The sequence below is a fragment of the Equus przewalskii genome, unplaced genomic scaffold, assembly GCF_037783145.1.
Source record: "Equus przewalskii isolate Varuska unplaced genomic scaffold, EquPr2 ChrUn-13, whole genome shotgun sequence".
In the NCBI taxonomy this organism is placed as follows: domain Eukaryota; kingdom Metazoa; phylum Chordata; class Mammalia; order Perissodactyla; family Equidae; genus Equus; species Equus przewalskii.
In genome coordinates, this window is record NW_027228750.1 from 7,870,319 (window position 1) to 7,897,083 (window position 26,765).

General features: G+C 44.2%; 1 protein-coding gene and 1 pseudogene across 4 annotated transcripts in view; one reads left to right on the forward strand and one right to left on the reverse strand.

The window, feature by feature from the left end:
* Positions 1–15,168, forward strand: PGBP (pepsinogen B, pseudogene; annotated as a pseudogene).
* The window catches only part of CIMAP3 (ciliary microtubule associated protein 3), a 21,284-nt gene continuing 8,920 nt past the window's right edge, over positions 14,402–26,765 (reverse strand). For 2 of the 4 annotated variants that reach the window (XM_008515220.2, XM_008515222.2), the window contains exons 2-6: positions 23,262–23,401; positions 22,538–22,636; positions 21,679–21,809; positions 20,090–20,207; positions 14,402–18,769 (exon numbers count right to left, since the gene is read on the reverse strand). In XM_008515220.2, the coding sequence (XP_008513442.1) occupies positions 18,701–18,769; positions 20,090–20,207; positions 21,679–21,809; positions 22,538–22,636; positions 23,262–23,401 (557 nt within the window). In that variant the 3' untranslated portion in view covers positions 14,402–18,700. The remainder of the gene's footprint in view (positions 18,770–20,089; positions 20,208–21,678; positions 21,810–22,537; positions 22,637–23,261; positions 23,402–26,765) is intronic. The other 2 variants (XM_008515221.2, XM_070608022.1) reach the window with 1 other exon arrangement.

Here is a 26,765-nt window from a genome sequence, read left to right on the forward strand (position 1 = left end):
GAGATCAGGGTGTGAGAGACATCCAGTCTCCCGCTGCGTGTCCCAACCCTTGCGTCTGCCACTGTGTACTGTATGTTAGTGGCAGTTGAAAATCAGCACTATGAAGATCCTGGTCTTGGGTCTTGTTTTATCTACACCTCTCAGAGTGTGTGGAAGGTGTGTATTGGGGTTCAGCTCCATCGTGAATTCCAGCCTAAAGGGAGCATGAGTAGTGAGGGAAGAGCAAAGGCCTTCCTCTGCAGGTCCCTTGGAAAGGCAGTCAGGTTGTCTCTTGGTACTATGACGTGAACACCAACTGGGGGCCAAGACTTGACCTGGAAGGTATGTGTATATATGTGTGTGTGTGTGTGTGTGTGTGTAAGGGTGGGTTGAGTGTTTTGTTGGCTGAGAAGGAAGGATGCACAACCTCTGCCCCAAGTTTATGGGAGGGACTGGGAAGAAATAGATATTTATTCTCTGTAAACAATATATAAACACAAAACCCGGAACATATGGTGTAGTGTGTTTCCAGGCTGGGAATGCTGGAGTGACTGCAGTGGTGAGAACTTGCCAGAATCTGGGAGGATTTCCTGTAAGAGGCTCTTCTTGAGTAGAGTAGAGAAGAAGTTTGAAAACTCAGGTCATATCATTGAAGGGATTGCCTTAAAGGAAGAAGGTGAAGCTCTTTCCTTTTGTTTACCCCATTCTCTGCAGAATTAATCTGAGGAAAGGCAAATCTACCCACCAGGGGATGGAGGAGCTGGGTGTGCTGGAGACGTTCCTAAAGAACTGCCCAAAGGCTGATCCAGCTGCCAAGTATCATTTCAATAATGATGCTATTGTTTGTGAGCCCATCACAAGCTACCTGATGTGAGTGAAGGGGGAGGCAGCTTTCATAACCCTTGGCTAGTAACTATTCTTAGATACTCATTTATACCTCTCATTAACTCTGATTTTCGACTAATTACTAAACCCAAGTCTCACCTTCCTATGGAAAGTATGAGTTGGTACCATCTAATAGTATAGTCGTTCCCTTTCCTGCCTTCTTTCTTTTTGTTACTGGCTCATCTCTCGAAGGCCCCGTTTATGTGGTTAGGAGATTCATAATGGGGAGGTTCAAGTCGATGGGGAGATCCAGAGGAAATGGTAGCAATGAGCTGCAGGGGAAAGAAGGAAAACAGGATCCAGGCTGCCAGGCAAATCTCCAGTGGTTCTAGACACTGCGCAGCTCCTTCTTTGGAAACATACTCTGGCGCCCAGAGAAAATATCTGAATGTTCTTGAGGCTACAGTGTCTGCTCAGGGCATCTCAACATACTGGTATCCTATGGACTATCCTTAGTGAGAGGTTACATAGAGTGTAAAGCTGGAAGCAGCTTTAGGGATCTTCTGTTTCAACTCCCCCGTTTTATAGATGGAGATGTAAGAGGCAGGTAACTGACATGACTGGCACAAATTCACCTAGAACTTAAATTATTTCTCAGTGAAGTTCCTCTCTTGCTTTCCATGCCGCCTCTTATCCTTGACTTCCTAGTACCCTTTCTAGTATGTGACCAGGAGAGAGGTGAATGGTGGTGGAAGTAGCTAACACTGCAAGAGAAGGGGAAACAAGTGTGTGTGAATGTGTGTCTGTGTGTGTGTGTGAATGTATGTGTGTGTATTTGATGTGGGGAAGATGGATGGACACCGGGAAAGGAGAAAACAGTGATTGCTTCTCCAATGTTGGGTGTTCTGACATAGCATGGTAGATACACAGAGGCGTCACCTTATTGCAAAGTAGAAAATATACTTAGAAGAGGATATTGCCTTGCCAGACTACGCCTCTGCTAGTCAAAGGCTTGCAATTAGAGACAAAAAAGTGGAATATTGAGAGCATCTGGCTCCAGATGGAAAGGAAAACTTGTGGAAGAAGGCTCTTATTCCTCAAAGGAAATGATGTAGGCAAAATGTGGCTTCCAGTGGATCAACTTCTTCCCATCCTTAGGTCAAGGTCTGGTTGCTTAATGAGAGTGACAAACCTTTCTTTTCAGTCTCTCTACTTTGGGGACATCAGCACCAGGATACCACCCTGAAATTTCCTGGTCTTCTTTGACACGGGGTCCTCTAACGTGTGGGTACCCTCCACCCACTGCCAGAGCCAGGCCTTCTGTGAGATTACCACCACCAACATCCACCCCATGGATGGGAGCAGAGAGAGGGGCTGAGTCAGGACTGCACACAGGCTTATAATGGCAAGTCCAGAGTTCTTGGTGCATATCCATTATCTCATCCTCCTTAAATTAGGAGCATTGAGAAATCATGCGCTCAGTCCACATTTTGGAAGTGCTGACAGTTCTGGTGAGAGACAGCAGAAATAGACTAAGGCTTCCATTCTTTTCTACATTGTTCTTTTTCCTCAGCTCTCTCCTATGGGCTGGGATTCCTGGCTCTTTTGAAGCAATCTCTCTTTCAGGGAATGGAGGGTGGGAAGGAATTTGGACAACGTCTGTTATCCAAGGGCACAGACTTTTCTGGGCCTAACACAGTTTGTCTATGATACAAAGGACCTAAGGCTGAGCCCCTATCCCAGCCTTGATCTGGTGATCCCAGGCCATTGAGGATAAGTCACCTCCAAGTACTTTGGAGAGCAGTGAATGACACTAATATTCCATTCAGTCTACAGCCAATCATAACGGGGTCAACCCCAGCCTGTCCTCCACATTCAGAAACAACAGACAAACCTATTCATTGTCCTATGGCTTTGTCAGCTTGAGTGTGGTCCTGGGATATGACACCATGACTGTGAATGACGTTCTCATAGCTTCTGAGGGTCTGTGGTTTGGCTGCCATTTTCTAGAGCCTAAAGCTGTCAGAGAAATCCATGATTACTAGTTGAGTACAACCTTCCCAGAAGCTGAAAGTTGGAGAGGATGTCAAAGGCCATCCAATTCAACCTTCCTCCTGAGACAGGAATTGCTTCCACTGAAGTCCTCACTGCAGAGAGCTTTTTATGTTGTGCCAAAGTTGTTTGACTTTGCGCCCTGATCTTAACTCCGCCCTCTGAAACCACATAGAATAGAACTGCTTCCTCCTTCACACACTTCCACGTTAGATATTTGAAGACCTGGCCTTTGACTATTTTCTTACTTCTTTACGTCAAATAGCTAGAGTTCCTCTATTGTTCTCAAACATGAATTGTTCAATATAAAACCAGTCACTGCCCTTTCACCATCCATAGAAATGCACATTATAACTCCAAAAGCCAACCACCTCTGCTTCCCCAACATCCACACTCTTTTCTCCAAGACGCACATGGTTGGGGGATGCTGTTGCTCCTTCCCCTTCCACACCCACCCCCATGATTGACCTCAGCGTGAAAGAAGCCACTTCCTTTCCTCAGGAGAGGGTCTAGATTCCAGGCCCTGGGCACCTAAGTCTGGGAAGGACTTGTCCCCCTGAATTGTTAAGCATCTCTGTCTGCTCGCCCCAGGTTCAGAACCAGGAGTTTGGCCTGAGTGAGAATGAGCTCAGCAACCCTTTCTACCATGCAGACTTTGATGGAACCCTGGAAACGGCCTACCCCAACTTGACCCAACTGTTGGGAGTGACCCAACAGTGATACAGGGGATGCTGCAGCAGGGCCAGCTCACTCAACCCATCTTCAGCTTCTACTTCTCTCAGTAAGGAAGCCATCCTGGGAAGGGCTCAGCAAGCAACGCTCTATGGGGGCTTTGGACGGCTCAACCTCAGGAAGGGCCCAAGTTATCAACCTTGCTGACACAATGAGTACAACTTGCTGTACATACTCCATGTATTTCTGAAAATTTGTAACTACATTTTGGAGAGAATTTTATTTTAAGTGCACTGGAAGAATTTTTAATTATGGCCATAATAAGAATTTCTAATTATGGCCATAATGAGAATTTTTATAGGAATTTTTAATTATGGTCATAAGCCGTATGATAACTCTTCTTAAAAGTGAACAATATTACCTCAATATGTGTTTAGTGAATCTGGAGAATTTCTGTAACAGATTTGCACAAAGTAGAGCTCTGGAACAAGTCACATGAGCATTTACCAGTAAAGAGAACAATAATGAAATGATAATTAGAATAACACCTCCAGCTTTATAAAGTGTTCTTATAGAAATTACTTCAAAAGACATCTCAGAAGTCCTGTCATTAGCCCCATTTTTTCCAGTGAGAAAACGGATGCTCAAACATGTTGTCAATGTTGAGCAAGATCACCCACTGGTAGGTGTGAAGCTAAGACTCAAACTCAAATATCGTGATCGGAAATCCAGTACTTTCCCTACTCCATCTGGCCTTGAACTTTCATGGCAAACTTTACTCTCTGATCCTTTTTTCCTAAACACGTGATCCTCAGGATATTTGAAGTCCAAATGTCTTTCTTCTGTGACTGACAAGTCCAGAGGGTTGAAAAAAAGAGACCTAAATCCTCCTCACATTATCTTATTACCAACCTGACCATGATGGGAATGTCCCCATCACAGCAGACTTGAGATCCCATCAGGGCCCATTCCAGGAGCTCTCAGAGGGGTTTCTTCTTATCTCACTTTGTCCCAGGGAGGGTTTCTCAGGATACTTTGATAATTTGTTTTCAGTTGCCTCGTTTCCAGTGCTGTCTTCTCCTTTATGGACACCGTCTGTGTTTCCAATTCTCTGATACTTTGGGTGTTTCTCTGAGACTTCCCCTCACCATGGTACTTTGGGTGAGGTGGAGTCTGAAAAGCAGCTCAGAGGACAGCAGCCCCTCGCTCTGTGGTGCCTCTGGGTCTGAGGGAGGGAGGGAAGGTCACAGGAGAGAGAGGAGCTGCCTGACTCGTTTGTGTTAGAGGAATCATGTTCTTCTACATTTCTCCCAGCCAACCAACCTGTAGGAAGGTGGAGAGCTCATGCTGGGACATGTGGCCCTCGACTTTATTCTCGTCGGATTGTTTGGACCCCTGTCACCTGGGAACTGTATTGGCAGATTGCCATCCAGGAATAAGTAGAGAGGAAAGGTCCTATAGATTATGGACACTCCTATGGTGTTCCTCCAGCACAAGAATATTCTCTGTTTCTGTCATGGCACAGATTTCTTGAAGAATCACCAAACCCTCAGGCCAAGATTGTCCTGGAGCTCAGTAAACTCTGGTGTCTAGCTCCTGGCTAAACTTTTTTTTTTTTTTTTGGTGAGGAAGATTGTCCCCGAACTAACATCTGTGCCAATCTTCTTCTATTTTTTTCAGGTGCGATGCCACCTCAGCAAGGCCTGATGAGTGGTGTGTAGGTCTGCACCCGGGATCCAAACCTGCGCACCCTGGGCCGCCAAAGCTGACTGTGCAAACTTGACCGCTATGCCACCGCACAGGACCCTTGACTGAACTTTTTGAACTGGTCACTGAGCCTTGTCATGCCAGCAGGTTAGTCATTCCTAAGCACTGTGGATCCATATCTTTATTTTTGGAAGCTTCATTATTCCAATCAGCATAATCTTTACCACTTCCACCATCAGTAAAATTAATAGCTGTCATTGATGTTTTCTATGTGTCAGATACTATGTTAAATATTTTACGGATGTTATTGCATACAATTTCCACAGCAACCCTAGAAGGAGGTCAGTCATATATTTTATTGTGTAGATAAAAAAAACAAGGCTCAGAGGTTAAGTAAATTATCCAAAGTCACACATTTCACAAATTTCAAAATTCAAACACAAGGTTATCAGATCCCAAAGCTCATGGTCATGAATCAGTTACTTATACACTCAAAGTCCTCAAGAATTCTCCATCACAGACAAATTAAAGACAAACTACCACACAAAAGCTAGGCCCCACCTCTCGTCTCGGCCTTCCTACTACTGTCTGAGATGAAGCACAGACTTGAGCAAGTCCTTCAGCTTGCCATGACTTTTTTGCTTTTTTTCTTTTGATTATGTCTCTTGAACTGTCCCTTTGGGCATACTTGAATTTTAGGAAAACTTCAGAGCCTGGATTAATTCCTATCTCCTCTAAAAATTCCTCTCAGGGGGACCAGCCCACAGTGATCTCTCTCTTTCTTAATCCCATAGAATGTACGTGTGCTCTTATCACTATTCTGTGTCCTAATCATTGGGTAAGGCACTAGAAAAACAGCCGAGTGTGCAAGAGTAGAGAGAGAGGTAAGAGTGGCATGTCTAGGGACTAGCTTAATGTGCTTGGAATAGAGGTGTCTTTTTCACATGGACCAATTCCACTCACCCTTTAAGCATCAATTCCTCAGAAAAATCCTTGTCTGACCCTCTGACTAGATCAAGTCCCCTCTTCTCTGGCATACTGCATTTCCTTCATAGTACTTATCAAGGCTGCAGTTAAACATCATTTTTGTGTCTTTGTTAAGTGACTGGCCCTTCCATTAGACTGTGCTGTCTGTCTTATTCAGCATTCTATCTCCAAGTGCCTTTGCTCACAGACAGCACCCAACAATATGAGTAGAACGAAGCAGAAAGGCAGAACAGCAGAAAAAGTTGGACAAGAAATCAGGCACTGAATCACACAGGATTTTATGTGTCACATTATGGACTTTATCAGCTACTGCCTGATGGTGTTAGTCATGGCTTAATGTATTCTCTGTTAAAATAAATATCATCTAAGTATCATGTCTATTATAATAAACTCCTTAAAAACAGTAAGTAGTTTACTCCCTCCTTATAGCATCATAATCCCTATAAGAGCATCTTGCACAGAGTAGGTGCTCAAAGTGTATTGATTAATAGATCACAGGCTTTGACTAGGTTTGGCACTGTGTGCTGGGCCTCATACAGGTAGACTAAAGAAGACAAGATATAGTCCCTGCCTTCCAAGAGCTTTCAGTCGGAGCTGGAGCAGTCACCAGGCCAAGGCTGAGGACACTACTCCAATAATCACAAAGGCACAGAAGCATTACATGGGCAGTTGGGTTGTGGGGTGGACTGGCTTCCTGGTAGAGGCAGAATGTTGGAGCTGCTGGGTTGGGGGAAGAGGGATGGACGTGGCTCAGCAGCAGAGGCCACCTGACTCACTTTGTACTGGGCCCCCTCAGGTTTGCCGTCGGTAACCAGGCCACTGGCTGTGCTCCCAGGGCTGCCAGGCCATTGTGGGTACAGGGACCTTCCTGCTGGTTTTGCCCCAGCAGTGATGGGTTCCCTCCTGCAGGCAACAGGAGCCCAGCAGGTGCAGAATGGTGATGTGAGTAACCAGAAACCAAGGGTTTCTCTGCACATCCAGGCAGCCTCAAACAGGATCCTAAGTGCAATGAGTGCACAAGAGGGAGGAGGAAAGGTTGGCTGGGGACCTGAGCCCCTGGCAGGCCAGATCAGGTGGGGACCCAGCATGACATTTCAGGCATGAACCCTCAGTGCCTTTATGGCCTTGTCGGTACAACCAAAATCTAATTGTTGAGATGTATATAAGGACAGGACTCAAGGTGCAAGAGGATCTCGTCAGTGTTGTGTCTGAGAATTCAGGCCTTGCCTTCCATGCTCTGAAACAGCCTCTGCTGGAAGGTCAAAAAGAGTCTCATAGGAAAAAAATGGGGCCTTGGGTCCTCTGTCTGGGCTCCTAGTCCCCTGGCACTCCGCAGCTTTGCCTCTTCTCTCTCTCAGCTTGTGGTCAACTGCGGTGCCGTACAGAACATGCCCACCATTGCCTTTATCATTAGCCCATCCCAGGTCCCTCTGCTCCCTCTGTCTATGTCTTCAACGTATGTATTCACTCCCAGGCTCCCTGAATATGTGATTAGATGGGACCAAAGAGCTGTTCTGTGTCCCAGCTCACAACTGGGCAGCTATGGGGAATCCCCAGTGGCAGAGACCCCACAGGTGTCACGGAATATAGGGTGGGGGATGTTCCTGTGGAGAAAGGTCTCTACAGTGCAACTGGTTACATCCTCATGTCCTTTGTCTATTCAGAACAATGGCTACTGCTGGCCTGGAACTGAGGCCACTTACCTGCCGTCCTCCAGTGGGCAGCCCCTGTGGATTCTAGGAGCTGTCTTCCTCAAGGAACATTATTTTGTCTATGACATGGCCAACAACAGGGTGGGCCTGAGGCAAGAATCATGTCTATAGAAAGGAGAATAATAAAACATAGGATTTTTTGAGCACTCTCCATGTGCTGGGCACGTGTCCCTGGAGCTCAGTGGGTTAGTGGACAAAATGTGAAAACTCTAGTTGGGTGGGTCCGAGACTTGGGAGGCTATTGGTGAGCATCCCAAGTCTGGCTGGTGTTCCTGCTGTGCTCCCAAGGCACCTCCCAATATCTCTGTCTCTCCCACGAGTCTCTGAGTTCCTGGAGGGGAGGGATGGTGTCTAAATCTTTGAATCCTCACTATTTAGCACAATACTTTCACACAGTGGGCTTTCAAAACTGCCATGTCAGTGTGGATCACAGCTACTTTGGAGATAGCCTTCAGTGATCCTTGCCTCCTGGTGTTCACGTCCTTGTGTAGTCCCCTCCCATAATGAATAAGATTGACCCATGTGACCTATAGGACAGTGCAGATGTGATGGAGTGGCACTTCCATCGTTCTTTTTCTTGGACCACTTGCTCTGGGAGAACCAGCTGCCACTCTAGTGGCCCTAAAGATAGGTCCACAAAGGAGACACTGAGACCTCCTGCCAACAGCCCGCACCAGCTTACAAGCCACGTGAGCACATCATCTTAGGGATGGATATTTTAGGCGCAGTTAAGCCTTTGGTGACTGCTGCCAACATCCTGACTGCAACCTCCCGAGAGAACCCAATTCAGAACCACTCAGCCAAGCTGCTCCTGAATTACAGAAACTGTATGAAATAATAAATATTTCTTATTAAGTGGCTAAATTTTGGAATAATTTGTTACACAGCAAATTATACAAATTATACAAATTATCTATTGTAATTAGTTACAACAGATAACTAATAGAGTAGGAATAGCTTGGTGGTTTTCTGGCCATAAGATTGCCCAATACCAGAACTGTTGAAGATGAGATATCCATTTATTCAACCAACTTCTGTCAAGTGCCTAGTTTGTGTCAAGTTCCGGGGATCCAAAGGTGAACTTGGTGCTCAGGGGTATATGAGTCAGCTTCTTCCTAAGAAGGCTGAAAGGAGGCTAGATGCACTTAGGAAATTCCTGACTCAGTCTGAGGATCTGTTCCCAGGCCAAGGCTGCAGCCACTCCTGTACCTGTGCCCACCTTATCTGCCTTCCTGGCTTCGCCACAGTTCTGAGGGGTACAACTGTTGGCAGTGGCAAATCTGTGGTCTTGGGGTCATCAAGGTGAGATAAAACAGGCCTGACACCTGCAACTCCCGCCTCCTACATAGCCACAACTCTTCCTCCCTTCCCCCCTTTTCTAAGGAGTCAGGCTCTAGCAAAAATAGGTCACGATGTTCCTTACACCCTACTGCCACCACCGCTCCCAGAACGAGGAGAAGGGGGCAAAGGTATAAGGTCCACATTTCTCTGGTAGCAACTGCCTCTCCCCATCCCTGCCCTGGCCTGGAATAAGGGAAGAGAGCTGGCAGCTACTGCATTCTATGGCTACCCCTGTCCTTCCCCTCCAGAGCAGAGGCAGTAAAAGCACAAGGGGAGAAGGGGGAGATGATGAGCAGGACTAATTGTGCCCCTTGCCTGAACTGGATCCCTTCTTCCAGGATCCTTGCTGCTGGCCTTGAACATAGGACTCCGTCCTGTAGGAGGAAAATTACATGCCTTAAATGAATGCTTCAATATCTCAGCTCTACCTTCCACGTGTTTTCCTGACGCTGGGCCCTGTACCTTGGGACCCTGATTCCCAGCACAGTGACCTTAATTCTCTTCCTTGGCTTCCACATCCCTGGGGACTCTCAGCTCCAGGGCTGAGTTAAGGCCTCCAATTGTAAGCAGTTCTGTCAGAGTAGCCAGGCCTGGGCTGGTGGTCCCTGCTGGGTTTCTCTTTCCCTTTTGGGGTTGGGTGCTGGTCCTTATGAAGCTGCGATAGGTGGAGATATGCATTTGTTAGCCTTGGAGACGTGTGGTCATGAGGTGACAGCTGTGCTGCTCACAGTGATGAAAGGGGTCTCCCCCTTATGTGGGGCTGAACCAAAAGACTGACCAAGGTGGCTGCTGTGGAGACACGATGGGTAGGATGCTGCTCTGCGCCTGTGAGTCTCCCACTCTTTTTGCCCTTCTTCCTCCCACGGGTCATGGGGCGTCCCTGGGAATGGGGCCGGAGGGCAGGCATCTGTTTCAGTGAGGCTTCTGCATGGGGTCCCCCAATGCCTTGGCTCTGAGCAGAGGCACTTGGGATCCAAGCTTGGGAATGGTGAAATGGGGCCCTGGGAAAGGCCACAGATAAATGCAAAGGCCCTCAGGCCCTTGAGACCATGAAAGTCTCCTAGTGCTAATTAGAGGATTAGCAGGTGCTAATCGGGAAGCCCATCTGAGGACTTCCTGTTTTTGTGGTTTTTTTGTTTCAGGCTTGGCTGTTCTGCTGCAGGTACCACTAGGTAAGGAATAACACAACACTCCAATCTTCCTGAGAGGTACTCTTTTTTTTCTCCTTTCTTCCGACTCTGCATTTCCTTCTCCTTCTATTGATGACATCAGGACTAGAACCCCAGCCTGTTTTGCTGGATCCCAGAATGTTAGAGCTGGGAGGGAACATATAGCTCATCAAATCCAAAATGCCTCACATTACAGATGAGAAAACCAAGTCACAGAGAGGGAAAGTGACTTGTCCTTCATTATTCAGCATCAACACTTAACCCTACGTTCTGATCCAAGACTGGTACAGTCTCTACTACCTAGAAGTCTATATTTTTCTTCATGTTGTCTTTTTTCCCTTCAAACATCCTCACATTCTTTCTAATACCTAGGTGTTGGGCTGTGGATGTGAGACATGACTAAGGCCCAGACTGGGGTCTTAGGAGAGGAGAGTGGAGCCTTGGAGTAAGACTGCCTAGAAATAGTGCATGCACGATAAATACTTGGGGAATAAATGGATGAATGAATTGGTATTGATCTTAATCTTGCAGTCCTGAGCAGTTTTTCTGAGTCTTATGTAAAAATGAAGATACCATTTCCCTCATAGTGTTGTTATGGGAATTCAAATTTAAGGCAAACAATACATGTAAAGCCTCTAAATAAAGCATCAGCCACATCATATGCCACCTACAAAAGGTAGATGTTTTATTGATAATCAACCTGAACAGTCTTTGAAGTTACGCATAGTGCCCAAGGAGCATGATTACCCTGACCACTTTCTTTTGTGATGGCAAATTGATTTTATTTTAGCTGTTGACTCTAATTGATTTTTAAAGTTTTCTGAGTCATGAAAGATGTTTAGGCCTTGCTCAGATTCTGTCGAAAAAAGTATCATGACTGTTTAGCAAGGTCTTCCACAAGCATGGGAAAGGAACAAAGCAGTTATCTACCAGGTACTCACAGGTAACCCTTCCTCTTGGAGAGGTCATCAGCAAGTGAGACAGGGGAATTGCTCTGAGCTGGAAACCAGCCCAAGAGGTACTTATAGGAAATAGATAATGAAGACAGCCACTAAAATCTACCCTCTTTTCTTTCTCCAGGAAATGCTAGAGGCTTTTGAAGAAGAGGCTAAAGAAACAGGGTATGCCAGACTGCTGCTCACAGCAGCTTATCACCTAGAAAAGGGACCATTGATGCAGGATATGAAATGGCAGAGATTGGGTAGTAAGGGCACTGGGTCTCTGGGCCCCCAGATCCTAGAGCAGAAATTCCTCAACTTTTTGGTGGCGAGCATCCCAAGTAGTTATGTAAACATAGTGTTTAGAAAGTTGGTACCTACAATTGCCAAAGAGGTTTGGGGACTTAGTGCCTCTGGGATAAGGTGCTGGCCCCTTTAAATTGTCACGGTGGTGGGCTTTGGAGAGAAGAGAAACAAGATTCAAGACCATGGCAAATCCTTATAATAGCAATTCCCATTAGCAGTTTCTTTTGCAAAAGGCTGTAAAATCAAGAAAGCTATTATCTGCAAAGCAATAGGAGAGCTGCTCACCTGTGATTCCCATGGTCCTAGAGACATGAGTTTCTGAAAAATATGCTCTAACGACCCACATTTCCTAACCTTCTGCTCTGGGTCTGCCCTATTTCTTTCAAGGAGGTAAAAGAGACTTCCTGTCTAGCACTATGGGGCTCACAGAAGATAACCAGCTCCCCAGGGGCCCCCAGGAAGCCACATTGGTAGGGCCATATGGCTATCTACTTGACATCATGAATTTCCCACTGCTACCATTTCTTGCTCTTAGATTGTCTATAAGAAAATGCCCCCAGGATCCTGATGGCTCAAAATCTCTTGTTTCAGGCTCCTTGATTTCATCAATATGATAACCTATGACTTCCATGGTGGCTGGGACACATGTACAGGACATAACACTCACCTGCACGTAGGATCCAAGGGTCAAGGTGACATGCGTTATTTCAACTGTGTAAGAAAGAGACGTCTCCAATCATATGCAAAGGGGAGACGGGGAAGGGATTGGGGAACGCCTTGGATGTTGGGAAAGAGGCTTTCTCTTCAGAGGACAATTAGCTAGACTTTGCTAGTCAAATGGTACAAACACTGGTGAGGAAATAATGTCTGTGTTGCCTTCTTCAGGAGTACGCCAGGAAGTACTGGAGAGACAGTGGAGTCCCTGTGGAGAAGCTCATCATGAGGTTCCACTCCTATGGGAGGACCTTCTGGCTCAGCACTTCTGACACCTCAGTCTGTGCCCCAGTCTCTGGAGCAGGGTCATCTGGTCCTTACACACATATGACTGGCTTCTGGGCTTACTACAAGATAACTGACCTGGCTAAGTCAGGCTTAAAATGCACTGGGGAAAATTCTTTCATTCTCTAAGTCATCTTGCTACCCTTCTTCTCTTGAGATCCTATACCCTGGCTTCTCATAGCTCTGAGCATAAGCAGCCTGGGAAAAGGCAGTTTGATGGTCGTGGAGCACTTTTCACTTAAAAAAAATATCAATCTGGATTTCTTTTCGGGTTTTGAAGTGTATGGCACCATGTTTCCCACAGCCCCAAAGCAATACTAAATCCTATTACATTCATATAAATAACTGGAGAAAGATTTCAATTGTCTAGCCCAGGAATGCAAATAATTTGATCTCTCTTCCAACTCCTAATTGCATTTACTCAAATCCTGGGCTGATAGGAAAACTCAGAGACTGAAAGGTGAATGATTAACAGTGTTTGCCAAAGACTCAAGTGTTTATGGAAGAATGACCACAGCTCGTATGTTCATGCTTATCGCTTCTCAAATAAACTCTGGGTACAGAATTAGAATTATACTTGTTCGTAGCCTGATTTCATTAAACATGTTTTTATTTTATGAAACAAAATCGCTTTCTAGAGAAATATGTGACATTAATGTATATTTCACAATGTCCCCTTATCCATCCCCTCCCACTTCTATTTTTCTCCCATCTAAGTCCTTTCTGCTCCAGTACATGATATAGATCTGAGATGCGCTCAGCATTGCCTTCTTCATTCCTCCCACAGATCCGCACATTCCTAAGGAGCCACAAGTGCCTGGATTGAAGACCAAAAAGGCCCATATGCTTATGAAAACACGGAGTGGGTTGGTTATGACAACATTGAGAGCTATGGATATGAGGTGTGAACACTCTTAAAAAACTTACCATTCTAGCTTAGAACCTGAGTTCATCAAGAGCCCATTTTACCAAGATCTGTGGCTTTAAAGTTTTAAAGATACTCAAAGGAAGGGCAGGCTAACCTCATTATGACTTAGCTTTCCCCAAGACAGGGAAAACAATATGATTACATATAGATTTAATAATACAAAGTACAATATATAGTAAATACACTGATATATAACTAGAATATTATAATACAGTTAAAATTTATTTCCCAATTTTTGTCCAGGATGAATCTCTGCTAGTTCATGTGAATGGTTAGTAGCCTGGCCTAAAAACAACGTCTTCAATGACAATAATAAAAATAGTCCTCCACATTTTTACCTAAATGCTTTACAACCAGTATCTTATTTGATTCTACACAATCCAGTGAAGTAAGAATTAGCCTCTCTGTCTCATAGATGGATAAGCTGAGGATCGCGGGCGCTGTGACAAGTCCGAGGTTACATGGCTGGAAAATGGCAAAGGCAGTAATTGAACATGCAGTCCAGCTCAGAGCCTGGGTTCTTTCCACTGCCTGCTCTGTCAGCTCATCTCTATAGAATCCTGGTCGGGAGAAGTGGTCAGCAAGGAGGAGGAAAGCTGCTGCATGTTGCAGTGGTTAGGAAGTTAGGCTTTGGAGCCAGATATACCTGGTTTTAAATCCCCGATCTTAGCCTGGGTGAGTTCCCTCAAATCTGTGAAAGAGTAATAACAATAATAATAATAGGATATACCTAGTAGTTCCCAGGAAGGTTGAGTAAAGAATGTAAAAACATAGCTTAGCCTGGAATTCTAGTATTAAATAAATATTAGCTTTATTTATATTACTACTCAAGAGTTTATTAACGAGGGCAAGAAAACACGGATAGAACTGAGTTAGCCAAACACATGACCTGAATCCACAAGACACATACCTTTTCACAGAAGAAAAATTGACAGGGTCCCACCCCACCTGCTTTTCACTCCCTAACATCGCCTTGTTACCCCAAACTTCACTGTTTGTTGCATAGATGCCATTTGATTCTGCCAAGCACTCTTTTTGACCACAGGTCGACTTCCTTAAGGAGAACAAGTTTGGAAGGGCCATGAAGGTTTGGGCCATTGGTCTGGATGACTTCTCAGGCTCCTCTGCAATGAGGGCAAATACCCACTCATTCGCAGGCTGAAGTCACTGCCAGGCCTGTCCTCAGGTGTGTCACTAGGGAGTTTACCACATTGTTCCAAAGAAGATACAGGTCAAGCTGCCAAGAATGGCAAACGCAAAGAGGCCAGGGTGCAATGAGGCAGCCACAGAACTTGTAGCTACTCACATTTGAGAAAAGGGACAGAGTTATACAAAGCACCTTTTTAGAACTCCATTTTTCAATCAAGGGGCCGGTCTAAGTCCAGTAGTTACTGTGGGCAAGGATTTAAATATACCTGATACCCTAGAGGTGGGCTTTGCTGCTCAGGAAGATTTCAGCAGAGAGGAGGAATCTGATATCCTGAAACCAAGTCTGATATACGTTCTGATTTTCTCTCTCAGCTCGACTGCCCCTCTCTCACTGCGGTGCACCAAATCCTATAATCAGGTGGCTTAGCTGCTTCCCCACCCGCCTTAGACGCACAGGTTTTGTTGGTTGGGTGCTGGTGGGGAGGGCTGGAGGCAGGTCTTGAAGAAGAGCAGGGCCCAAGCCTCATGTTGCTGATTGGCTAATGACTCAGCAGCATGAAGAGAGAAACCTCTGCCCTTCATGTGGTTCTGTATGTTCCTTGGGGTAAGCATCCCTGGGGGAAGACCTAAGGATGGAGGTGGAGAAGTGGAAGATAGAAGACGCTCCTTATGTCCCTACTCTGAGGAAATTCAGGCGCATTGATTTTTAGAATTGTAAAAACCTGTACAAGACAATGATAAAATGACTTGTTCAAATTAACAGCGAGGGAGTAAGAGGCAGCAAATTGTAGTAGTTGAGAGCATTCTACTAGTAGAGTAAAATAAGATAAAAAACGTCTGAATCACCAGAGGGAGACAAAAAAGAAAATATCAATGGTGAAACAAGTAAAAATAAAGCATGACAAGATGATAAAAATCCAAACATAATACTCAAGGTTAACAACATGACAAAAACTCAAACAGATTACTTATGACAGAAATATCGACAGATAAACCTCCCCTACTAAAACCTGAATATTAATTAGTCCCCCAAATAACATCTTTGGCGCCATCACTGCAGGGTCAGGTTCATTTCCCCGTGAGGGGAACTAGAAGAGAAGGCCGCGGGTGACATACTGCTGGGACTCCAGGGTTCTTGTTCCCCCTTCCTCTATGCTTTGAGCATTTGTCCCTTTGTAACGTTCTTCCCAGCTACAGCTTAGAACCCTCACAGGGCTCCAGTTCTTTGAGAACAAAACTGATACAGGAGAAGGTTGATAGCTTGCTGGTTCCATGTTCAAAAACAGCTTATGATGATGCTCTGAAATGCTCTGTTTTTTAGAATGTACCCCGTCAGCCACCAACGCTTGGTGTAACCGACCCGTGACACCCAGAAGTGAAGGTTTCTGCACCAATGTTGGCAGAGGCAGCGGCAGTGATGGCGGAGGCGGCGGTGATGGAGGAAGTGCTGGAGAAGGTGGCAGTGACGGGGGCAGTGGAGGAGATGGAGGCTTCTGTAGTGGCAAAGCAGACGGAATTTACAGTGATCCTGAAGACACCACCAAGTTCTACCAGAGTGTGGCAGTCAGTACCTTCCACTTCCAGTGTGTCCAGGGTCTAGTTTTTGACCAGACATGCAAGTGCTGCAATTGGCCTTAAGGCAACAGTGTTGATAAAATCCTTCTTTGTTACAAATTTTCTTGTGCTGCATGTCAAACAGCATCTTTCAATATTCTATGTAGTCTATATATTATACCAATCTATCTGTCACGTTGGAAGCCCTAGCCTACAAAATCGCATCACGATAAGGTTTTACTCTATTAAACCCTAAAAAAACTGTAAACCCTTTGAACCAAATCCAGATGTAAAATAAATATGGCACTGCATGTTTTATTCTTTGTATTCATTTGTACTCTTTCTTAAGTACTTGTGTTTACAATTTAGCATTTTAAGGGATCCTAAAGGTTAACTGAAGCTATATTTAAAAATTTATTTTAAAAACTCACCAACCTCATAGATACAGAGAACAGATTGCTGGTTGCCAGAGGCAGGGGGCGGGGAGGGTGGGCAGAATGGGCGAGGGGGTCAAAAGGCACAAGCTTCCAGTTATAAAATAAATAAATCCTGGGCATCTAATGTACAGCATGGTGACTATAGTTAACAATACTGTACTGCATATTTGAAAGTTGCTGGAAGAGTAAATCTTAAAAGTTCTCATCACAAGGAAAGTAAAATTCTGTAACACGTATGGTGATGGATGTTAACTAGACTTGTCGTGATCATTTCACAATATATACAAACATTGAATCATTATGTTTTCCACCTGAAACTAATATAATGTTGTATGTCAATTATACCTCAATAAAAAAATTATTTCTTATCAAATCAGATTTCCATTTTAGAAAAGTGAGTTCCCTTCCCTGGAAAAAGCCTTGAGCGTATGTAGCGGGCAACAGTGTGAAAGCGGTTCTATCATCCGTCAATATCCTCCAAAGAAGGGTCCACGTCCCTGAGTCAAACAAAATAATGACTGCTGAATGACCGCCTCTGAAAATGCCTGCATGTGTGTGGGTCCAAAGGAGGAGAGGGAGGGAGGTGTGAGAGAGGTGAGAAACATCCGTCCTGACTTACTGCACATCATACACACTTCTTGACAAAATAATAGAAATCATCAAATCACATAGTTAAAAGAAGTCTCCATATTGGGTAAAAGTTTTTAGGTTCAGGTATCTTCATCAGTATCTTAATATTCTAATACGATTTCCAACAGAGACGTTTCCTTTACCATGATTTCTTCAGAAGACCTTGGCCCTTAAGGAATGAGGCCCCATCAGCCCAGGAGTTTCACCTCTTACTGCCTCTTTCACCAGCTAACACTTACCATGGGCTGCCCCTGAAGGTGACAGCAGGCTAAAGCTTTTCTGCAGCCACTGGCAGCGTCTCACTTTTTGGTATCCAGACACGTGCAGACTTGCCACCCTTCTGGTAACTACTAATAAGCCCAAGTAGGCACTAGAGGACCTTCCTGTTAAAAGATAAGGTGGACCACACTTGGTGCCCATCCTGAAGGAACTACACCTGAGTTTATTTCAGTCAGTGTTGGAAGGAAAGGGGCCCACCTCTCAGGCCAGAGAGTCTAGATAAACACTCTGAATGTGGCTGCTGTGAGCGCTGACCTTGATACCCTAGACTAACCTGTAAGGCTTCAGGGGGTCATTCAGATTGGGGGGCAGACCCAATCCACTAGCTGCCCTGGGGAGTCCTCCTCATACTTCAGGCCAGGCCTGAGGAGCCAGTAGATGAGTTTATTTTCATTCATGTTACATCCCCAGTGCCTGCCACTATGGCTGACGCATGGTAGGAACTCAATATATACGATGACTGACAGACTAAATAGATGTAATGGGAAAGGGGGAAGTTTTGGTTCTGTGAGTTTTACATGAATCTTGGAAAGGCAACCAAACCAGGACCTTCCCACTCCACGCTGGGGAATTCAGAAGCTTGTAAGAGCTCCTAGAACATGCTTTTCCCTGCCTTTAAATCACTCTGTACATAGCAAGCCCAAGCAAGCCCAAACGCCATCCAAATCCTTTATATGTATAGGCCAACAGCCTCCTGTTACGAGGGGTTAGTGGCAGAACATATAAAACTGGTGCCTGGAAATTAGAGCTAGGGAGCAGGGATCCACAAGTATTTCAGTAAAATAGAGCCACCTCATAGAACACTAAATAGGAACCCTCAGACCCATCTATGTATACAAGAAACCAGCACCTGGAGACAGAACACTCTGAACCAGTCTTTATGCTCTCATCCAATAGTTACGAGACCCTTGCACCTCGCGGGGCCCCATGCTGGCAGACAAAGGGGCCACAGCAATGCAGAGGGCGAAGAGCAGCTCTGCCCTCAAGCCTGGAGAAACTGTGCTAAGGAGGAGCACGTGAAGGCAGTCACAGCTTCTCAACTGTAAAACAGGCTTAGGTAGGCCACACGGTTCCGATGCTTTCTAAAGTCTTTGTCTGTGGACAGCTGCAAGGAAAGAATATTGTCTAGGTCAACATTCTCATGAGAACTCTCTGCCTCTGGTCCTCCCAGCTGTGCAAAATGGAACTCTGCACGTTATAGCTGTTACGGCCTCACTAAACTCAATCCCACAGTAACCCAGCTGTGGTGATTCTCCCAACATATGTTTGTACATCTACTTGTGGTCATCTTACTTTGTTGTATATCATCCTAGGAATTATTTTATACTTGGTGAATCTCCAAGTATGGCTGGTAAACTTCTTGAAAACAAAGATTATATCTTTAATTCTTTTTTAAATAATGTTTGTATTTTACTTTTTGAGGAAGATTAGCTCTGAGCTAACATCTGCCGCCAATCTTGCTCTTTTTTGCTGAGGAAGACTGGTCCTGAGCTAACATCCGTGCTCATCTTCCTCTACTTTATATGTGGGACACCTGCCACAGCATGGCTTGCCAAGTGGTGCGTAGGTCTGCACCTGGTATCTGAACCGGCAAACCCCAGGCCACCCAAGCAGAACGCGCAAACTTAACCGTTGTGCCAGCGGGCCAGCCCCTACATGTTTAATTCTTGAATGTTACCCATAGGCCCTAGCATGATGATGTTAATACATTAGGCACTTAATAAATACTTGTAGAGTTAATCCAAAGTTTCACTATGAAAAAAAAAGCACCTCTGGAATTATGATAGCTAACATGCATTAGTATAATATAGGTACTGTGTTAAATGCTTTTCTACATTCTCACAATCTTTACAACCTTATCAGACTGATTCTATTATACCCATTTTGAAGATAAGAAAACTGAAGCTTAGGAAAAATTAAGTGACTTGCCCAAGATCACACAGCAAGTAACCAGTGGAGCTAGTATTTGAACTCAGGCGGTCTGGCCCCAGAATCCGTGTTTTTCCCAGAATGCTCTGCACCTTCCTGATAACCTAATACTCAAGCGGTGTGATGGAAAGAGCACTGATGCGGGAGTCACGAGATCTAGACTCAAGCTGAGCAATTTGCACAAGTCACTTACTCCATCTGAGCCTCAGTTTCCCCCTGTATCATACAGAGATAATTCTCCTGTACCTACTACAGAAGATTATTTAGGGATTAAATAAGAAAATGTGACTTTGGTTCAGTCACACACACCTTTAAAAATCTAAGGAAATAGTGTAACTTTCCAAAAAGATCCCCATATGCATATACGCACAAAATTGCACATATAACTTCATGGGAACAAGGCCTTCCTAAAGCTCACTCACAGACTCCCGTTTAAGAACCCTTCATACATATGTAAGTACTAATAGAGTGCTCTACGGAAGTCCAATCTTAGTACCTCAGCTTTTAGAGTTCTTTTCTGTAGACATGGAACCTGAGCCCAGTCTGGAGATCCAAATTTCATTGGCCAGGTGATTTTTTTGGGTGGCTTAGTCTCTGGGTTGTAAGCGCCAGGGCTAGAAATAACAATACAAAACATCATATCTAATGAGTTAGTGACCACATATGAACCCCATCAGTACCACAGCTATCCCTGAACTAGTCCTATCTCCTTGGGAAAAGCAACAGACTAATTAGCTTTTTAATGTTGGGCAAGTGTGAGGTTCCTTTGCCTGTTAGTATATTTCTAATTAGGTCTCAGTGCTAAAGATATCTAGTCTTGACATCCAGTTACAATAAAAATTGACTCGAGTTTAAAAAAACATTTCCACAACTCAGTATCCTTAGCTGAGAGACCAAAAGATCCTAGAAGTGGTGAGTAACAAAAGAGATCTACCACAGTGATGAATGAGCACTGCCCACGATTTGAAAGGGGGGATAAAAGTACACTGATAATTTAATCTATCAGCAATCTAGGGGCAGCAAATTAGAACCAATTAAATTTTGACAATGGGATTATTTTTTAATTGCCTTTGTTCATACCACTTTGTCTTTTGGTGTAGACTCTTTGCTGTGGTGGAGATAACACTTAGAGTGGACGTGGGGGTCAAGATTCAACACTTCCACTTCCTTACTGCAACCTTGAAAAAGTTACATTCAATTCCGTTTCCGATCCTCGGGTTTCTCTCAGTAACAGAAAGACCTTGACCTTTGCCCTACAATTCCATAGATTCTGAATGGCTTCCTAACACTGCCCTAGGTCTACAAACCTTGCATACTCTAGCCCCGCCCCTTCTGCTCTGTTCCCATTTCCTCCCCGGCTCACTACACTCCAGCCATGCTAGTTGTCTTTTTTCCCTCACACCAAATCCTTCCTAATTTACAGCCTTTCCACTTGCTGTTCCTTCTGCCTGGGAAGCTCTGGGCCCAGATCTTCACAAGGCTGGCTCAGTCTTGTCCTTCTGATTTCAGATCAAGTGTCATTTCCCCAGAAAAACTTTTATTGACAATCCTGGCTAAAGTAGCCTCTGGTCTCTCACTCCGTATCATATCGTTGTCCTGTTTGATTTTCTTCATAGCACATCAGGTCACCATACTTCCTGGTTTGTCTGTGATAGTCTTAGTTTATGTCTACTGTCTTGGTATAAGTATTAATCAGGCACCCTGTCACTCTCAGAAGTGTCCTGGTCTGACTAATAAATTATATGGTCACTTTCTTTATTACTATTGATATTTTCTTGTTTATTTGCTTCTCATCTATCTGGACTCTAGAATGTAAGTTCCAAGAAATCGGGAGCCTTGTGTGATGGGTTTAATGCAAAATCTCTGGAACATGCAAAACTGCCTGGCACATTTATGAATATTTATTGAGTGAATCACTGTGATTTACAATTCTATAATGTCAGAGATCTGGAGGACAAGAGGCTGAATCTTCAAAGAAGGGTGGTTTCTTATTTGGCTGGCATGCTTTGGATGTAACCCCTTCTTGGTATTTTCTTTCCTATTGCTCTTTGTTGAAGTGCACCAGAAAAGAGGAGACAGACATACCCAGGATCATAAGTGTCCTTTGAGCATGTCCTAAAGCGAGGCAACAAGGTATTAAATGGAGCAAAATTTTGTTTGTGTTTTTGCTCCCGAGGAGTTACTGTCTGGTACATGCCTGGGTAAGGCGTCATATCCTGTTTCCAAGAAAAAGATCAATATGTTAGAGGGTGACACAGATACATAGAAAGCTTCTAAGTAGAAAAAATCAGAATCATCCTCTTCTTGGTCATGTATCAGCTATGGTTTAACCACCTGAAGCTTAAAAACAGATCTACAGTAGGTAGAAAACCAAGATCAAGATAAGGGTGTGGTTCAGCTACCTAGAGTTACATAATGCTTAGGTTGAAGAAATAAGCCTAGGGCAGAGAACCAAGGTAACTTGTTGCAGCTGCTACCCCCACCATCCCACTCAGAGATATTTTTAGAGCCAGCACCCCTCTCCTTGAGCTTAAGTGTCAGGACAATGGCCAACAAGAGATTAGAAGCCTACACTAAAGACTTTTAGACTTGAAATCCAATCACATGAAAGGGTGGAAAAGTTGGAATTTGTTTTTTAGCTGATAATATGATGCATATAAACAAAGCTTCCAGTATTTTAGCATCAGGTGTCTCAGCACTGAAGCCCTATCTTGGCACAATTTCTTCCAAGAATTGTTTTCCGCTCTCCCAGGACACTCACACACATGTGCAATGGTAATACCCAAGCTTTTCCAACAGGCTTTTTAATAGCTTTTGCCTAAATGTCTATTTTTCTTGAATTTCAGGGCATATTCTTTAGGTAACCTCCCTCTCTCTGCTTTTTGCTCTCCGATGCAAAAACATGGATCACACTAAAATGTATGCACTTTCAGCCATTTCTCACCTTATTAATTGGCTTAAACCTCACGGCTGTTCTAGCTCCAAAAGTATATCCTTTTCTACTGGTCGGGATCTTAGAGAGGTTGTATGCCAAGCCATGCATCTTTGGGTAGTATAAAAAATAGAAAGAAAGGAAAAAAACACAGAGACCATTACAGTCATCAAAACAGAGTAACTTAGAATGTTCTTATCTGAATCTTCTCTGCAGAAGTTGCTTTTTCTTTCTTGACTCCTCTTAGCCAAGACCAGGTAAACAATTATATAAATAACGTGTAACACAGGTAACTCTGCAAAGGAATGTGGCTGGATAGGTAAATGATATTTCTCTGCCTTCCAGTGAATCCCATCCTCTGAGCCCCACAGAACTATGTTTGCTTTATACAACTGTCAGTCTGATCATATTATTTCATAAACTGACCTACCAGCACTTCAACAATCCAGGTTTGGAGTAATGGGAGGGTTTGGCATTGGTTCACAGCCCTTTGGAGGTGGGAATGGAGTGGGGACTATATGAAGCAAAGGCTTGCATTTGGTGGGGGTTCAAAGGAAGGAGCAAGGTCCTTTAATTTCTAACATTGGCCCTGACAGCTGGTTGCACATGACCAGGACCCCTTCTCATGTTGGGACCCTGAAGATCAGAAATCCCATAGAATTTTTGTTCCACAAAACTTGGGTATCCTTAGACAGCCGAGGAACTAAGACCCACCCAAGGGAAGGTGAATACTCACATCTGCCATGTAGCTTCCAGGCCCTCTGTGGGGTGCTCCCCTAAGAGGGAGAAACTTGTTCCCCAAAAAGTTTGGGGGATGGAAGTGGGGAAAGAGCTTCCTCTGTTGACGCGTTCCAAAGGAGTTGCCAACCAGCGTCTCTGAAGATCAAGAGAGAGGAGAAACTCCACGTGAAGGAAGGCTGCTCTGTCTAAGTGAGCACACGGGGGACAGGCGAGATGTGGGAGGCGGAGCAAGGATTGGGTCCGACCGAGCTCTTAACAGAATCAGACCGAACTCCATGAAGGGGATTGAACTATATCCTCCCTACTGCTTTCTCTTTCCTAGCCTCCGCACTCTTCCTCCTGCCCTCTACTCTTGACTCCTCTCCTGCAGCCCTCCTCACCTGCTTTGTTGAAGCACAGCGCCGGTGCGCCGCCAGGCTAGCATTTGTGTACTGCGTTGCCAAGGGAACGGAGGCGGGCCAGGCGAGTCCCAGCTGCGGCCCTCCCCAAGGGGAGTGGCTCCTAGCGCGCCTGCGCAGCTAGTTGGGGTGCGAGAAGAGCCACTATTGGGCCAGGAGCTCGCACCTCCGGGACCAGGAGCCCAGGGGAGTGTGAACCCTGCAGCCGGGGTAGGGGTAGAGGGTTTGCTGGACCCGCGGCTGTAGGGCCTGCGGGGGTGAAGGGGTGGGCAGAAGGGCTTTGGAGACTGGGCCACCGGGGATGTGCTGCTGAGGCAGGGACACTGCGGTGCCGAATGCCTCGAAATCCGGTCTGCTGGGATCAGAAAGTAGACAAACGCAGCCGCTGCAGTGATGGCTGTGGGGATGGGCTCCCAGGGCAGCGCCCTAAGCAGGGGAATTGGGAATCGAGTGGAGCCTAGATAGTTCCATATTAGGCCCCTTTTAGACTCATTTTTCTTTTTCTCAAGTGTTTCCCATCAGATTGCCCCCTTCTACCCCTAAGTGGAGCACGAGGCTTTAAAAGGGCTGGAAGCCTTGAGTGGAGCAGTAAGAGTGCAGTGGAATAACAGAAGTGCTGAATAGTTTAAAAATCTTAAGCAATCACTTAAATGTTTAAGTCCCAGTGTCCTCATCTCTAAATTAGGAATAATAATTCCTCTTTATAGGGTTGTTGAGAGAGTTAAGATAACAGAATTAAAGCCATTCAGTGCCTGGCTCCGAATTGCCAATACTTGGTAGGTGACAATTACAAGGGGTTATTATTACTGAAGATAATATCCAGCCAGCTGGGGAGCGCAATCATCCTAACCCAAGAAGAAATGTCAGGGTGTGTGTTGCCTTCTTTACCTTTGTCCTGAGTATTAACACTAACTTGTTTTCACTTGGTTTTAGGGTGGCTTTAGGAGTTGTCAGGTGTTGGAGGCAAGACCGCAGTGACTGGTCCATACTACCCTTTGGCCTCTAAGGTTGACCCTGGGGTCCACACATAGCCTGGGCTAGCACTGTCTGCCAGGATGATTTTATAGATCTTATGCAGGGTTTACAGAAAAGGTGATACTGAATCCTAGAGGATATTTTGGAAACTTGTGGAAGCATTTTGCTTGTGAAATATTATTGGAGGTATGCTCCTGGTCAATGGACCAAGGAGACTGGACCCTCCCTGCATTGAATTGCCCAGTCACACAGTGAATTGTCTCATGTCCTACATAACATTCAAATGTCCTGCTGGACTCTACAAAAAATAATTGGTTATGCTTGACTTTTATAATAACATTGAAAGAGTTTTTTTTTTAATAAGAAATAATGCAGAAATCCCAGTAATAATGGAGAAAGTTGTATGAGAAATAAAGCTTAAATGGAATAAAGATACGGTCTCAATTTTTTGTATAATTTACTCCAAGCATTCTCTCTACTCAAAATATAGTTGCAATAATACTGATGGTAAATAAAATGGAAAGAAATATTGGTATTGGTTTGATAATTTTCACTTTCATTAATATTTTGGATACTCACAGTGTTTTTTGAAATCAGTGTTTATGTTATTAATGACATGAAACATGCCTTACAAAGTACTTTGAAAATATGGCAACCCATTGTCTTGTTGGTAGACTGGTTTGCTTCAGACTAATCCTCCAGCTGAGAAAAGACAGAAAACCTGGGCTAAATAAAATATGTATGTTTGAAGATGTCAGGGATATACTAAGGAAGAAAGAACACGCAGGGCCAAGATCCCAGAGAGAGGGGAAGTCCAAAGTGGTAAGCCCAACAGATGGTGCTATTGTCCCCTTTGAATATGTGCTAATTAAAAAGCTAGCTGAAAAGAAGAAGATTTGCGCAGAACTTTGGACAGACAGTCTCTGAAAGCTAGGGAACAAAAATTAGGTTGGCCATGGAAGCATGACTGGAAAACACCATGGGCTTTTAGTTGGGACCCTAAAGAGATAAACCCTAGGAATAAGGGTAAATAAGAAATAGACCAGCTTAAAAAAGACCCTGAAGTCCAGCTTTGTATCAATTCAGTCCTCAACTGCATTGAGGTAATCTGCTTCTAACCTAACTGCCTACCAGAAACAAAAGTGAATCAAGTCTGAATATGACATCATCCAGAGCCTCAACTAATTTTTATAATTTTTTTTGTGAAAAATGTTGGACGTTCAATATAAAACAACCACTCATGGAAAAAAAAAAAAAAGAGTAGAAAGAAATCCAAAGAAATCCAGAGATTGGAGTTCTCAAACATGGACTTTAAAATAATTGTTCTTGGCTTGAGACTTTGGATGATGCCTCAAGACTGCAGGGTGAACATAGGAAGCAAAAGGGAAGCAAGGATACATGCGATCATGAAGCAAATTCTTGGCTTCTGAGGTAAGAGGCTAAAAGAAAAAGATAGATTAGTCTCTAAAATCAAAGTTGATAAAGATCCCAGTGTACTCAAGAAAAGAGAAGTTTTCCCCATCAATCTTCCTGTTTATGTCACTAATTTAACATACAGCTGGGCCCGCATGTATCCTGATTGATACAAGTTTATCAGCTTTTCATTAAAGCCAATCCAAATATAGTACCATCAAAGATGGGCTGTCTGTCTTTTGCATGTATTTCCTGTATAACCAATTGTGTAATGGTAAAATTGAGAAGTTAAGGCAGAATTTCAAGTATCTCTAAGAATTGTCAAGGATCCAATGTTTGAATGATGATCATGCACAAAGGAATGTATGCAGGTGAGTTCTTAGTACAGAAGAATACTTAGACAAAGTTTTATATTGTGGCCACTTTTGATGAAGACTTTAAGAATTCAGCAGTTCCCATCAGGTACATTTCTAACCATAGTTATGACATCAAGAGGATGCCTGATGTTTACAGAGACTATCAGTTATAGCTTTATGAGACAGTTATCTGCGTTTTTTATTTGACTGTATGTGAGGTCATTAGAAGAATAATTATTCCGGGAAACCACCTGCTCTGTTGCAATGGTCTAATTGAGTGGGGATAAGTAGATTCAACTTTTGGTATAATGTTTTAAAAAGATTTTTATCTCACTTAAAGATTTGTTGGATTAAATA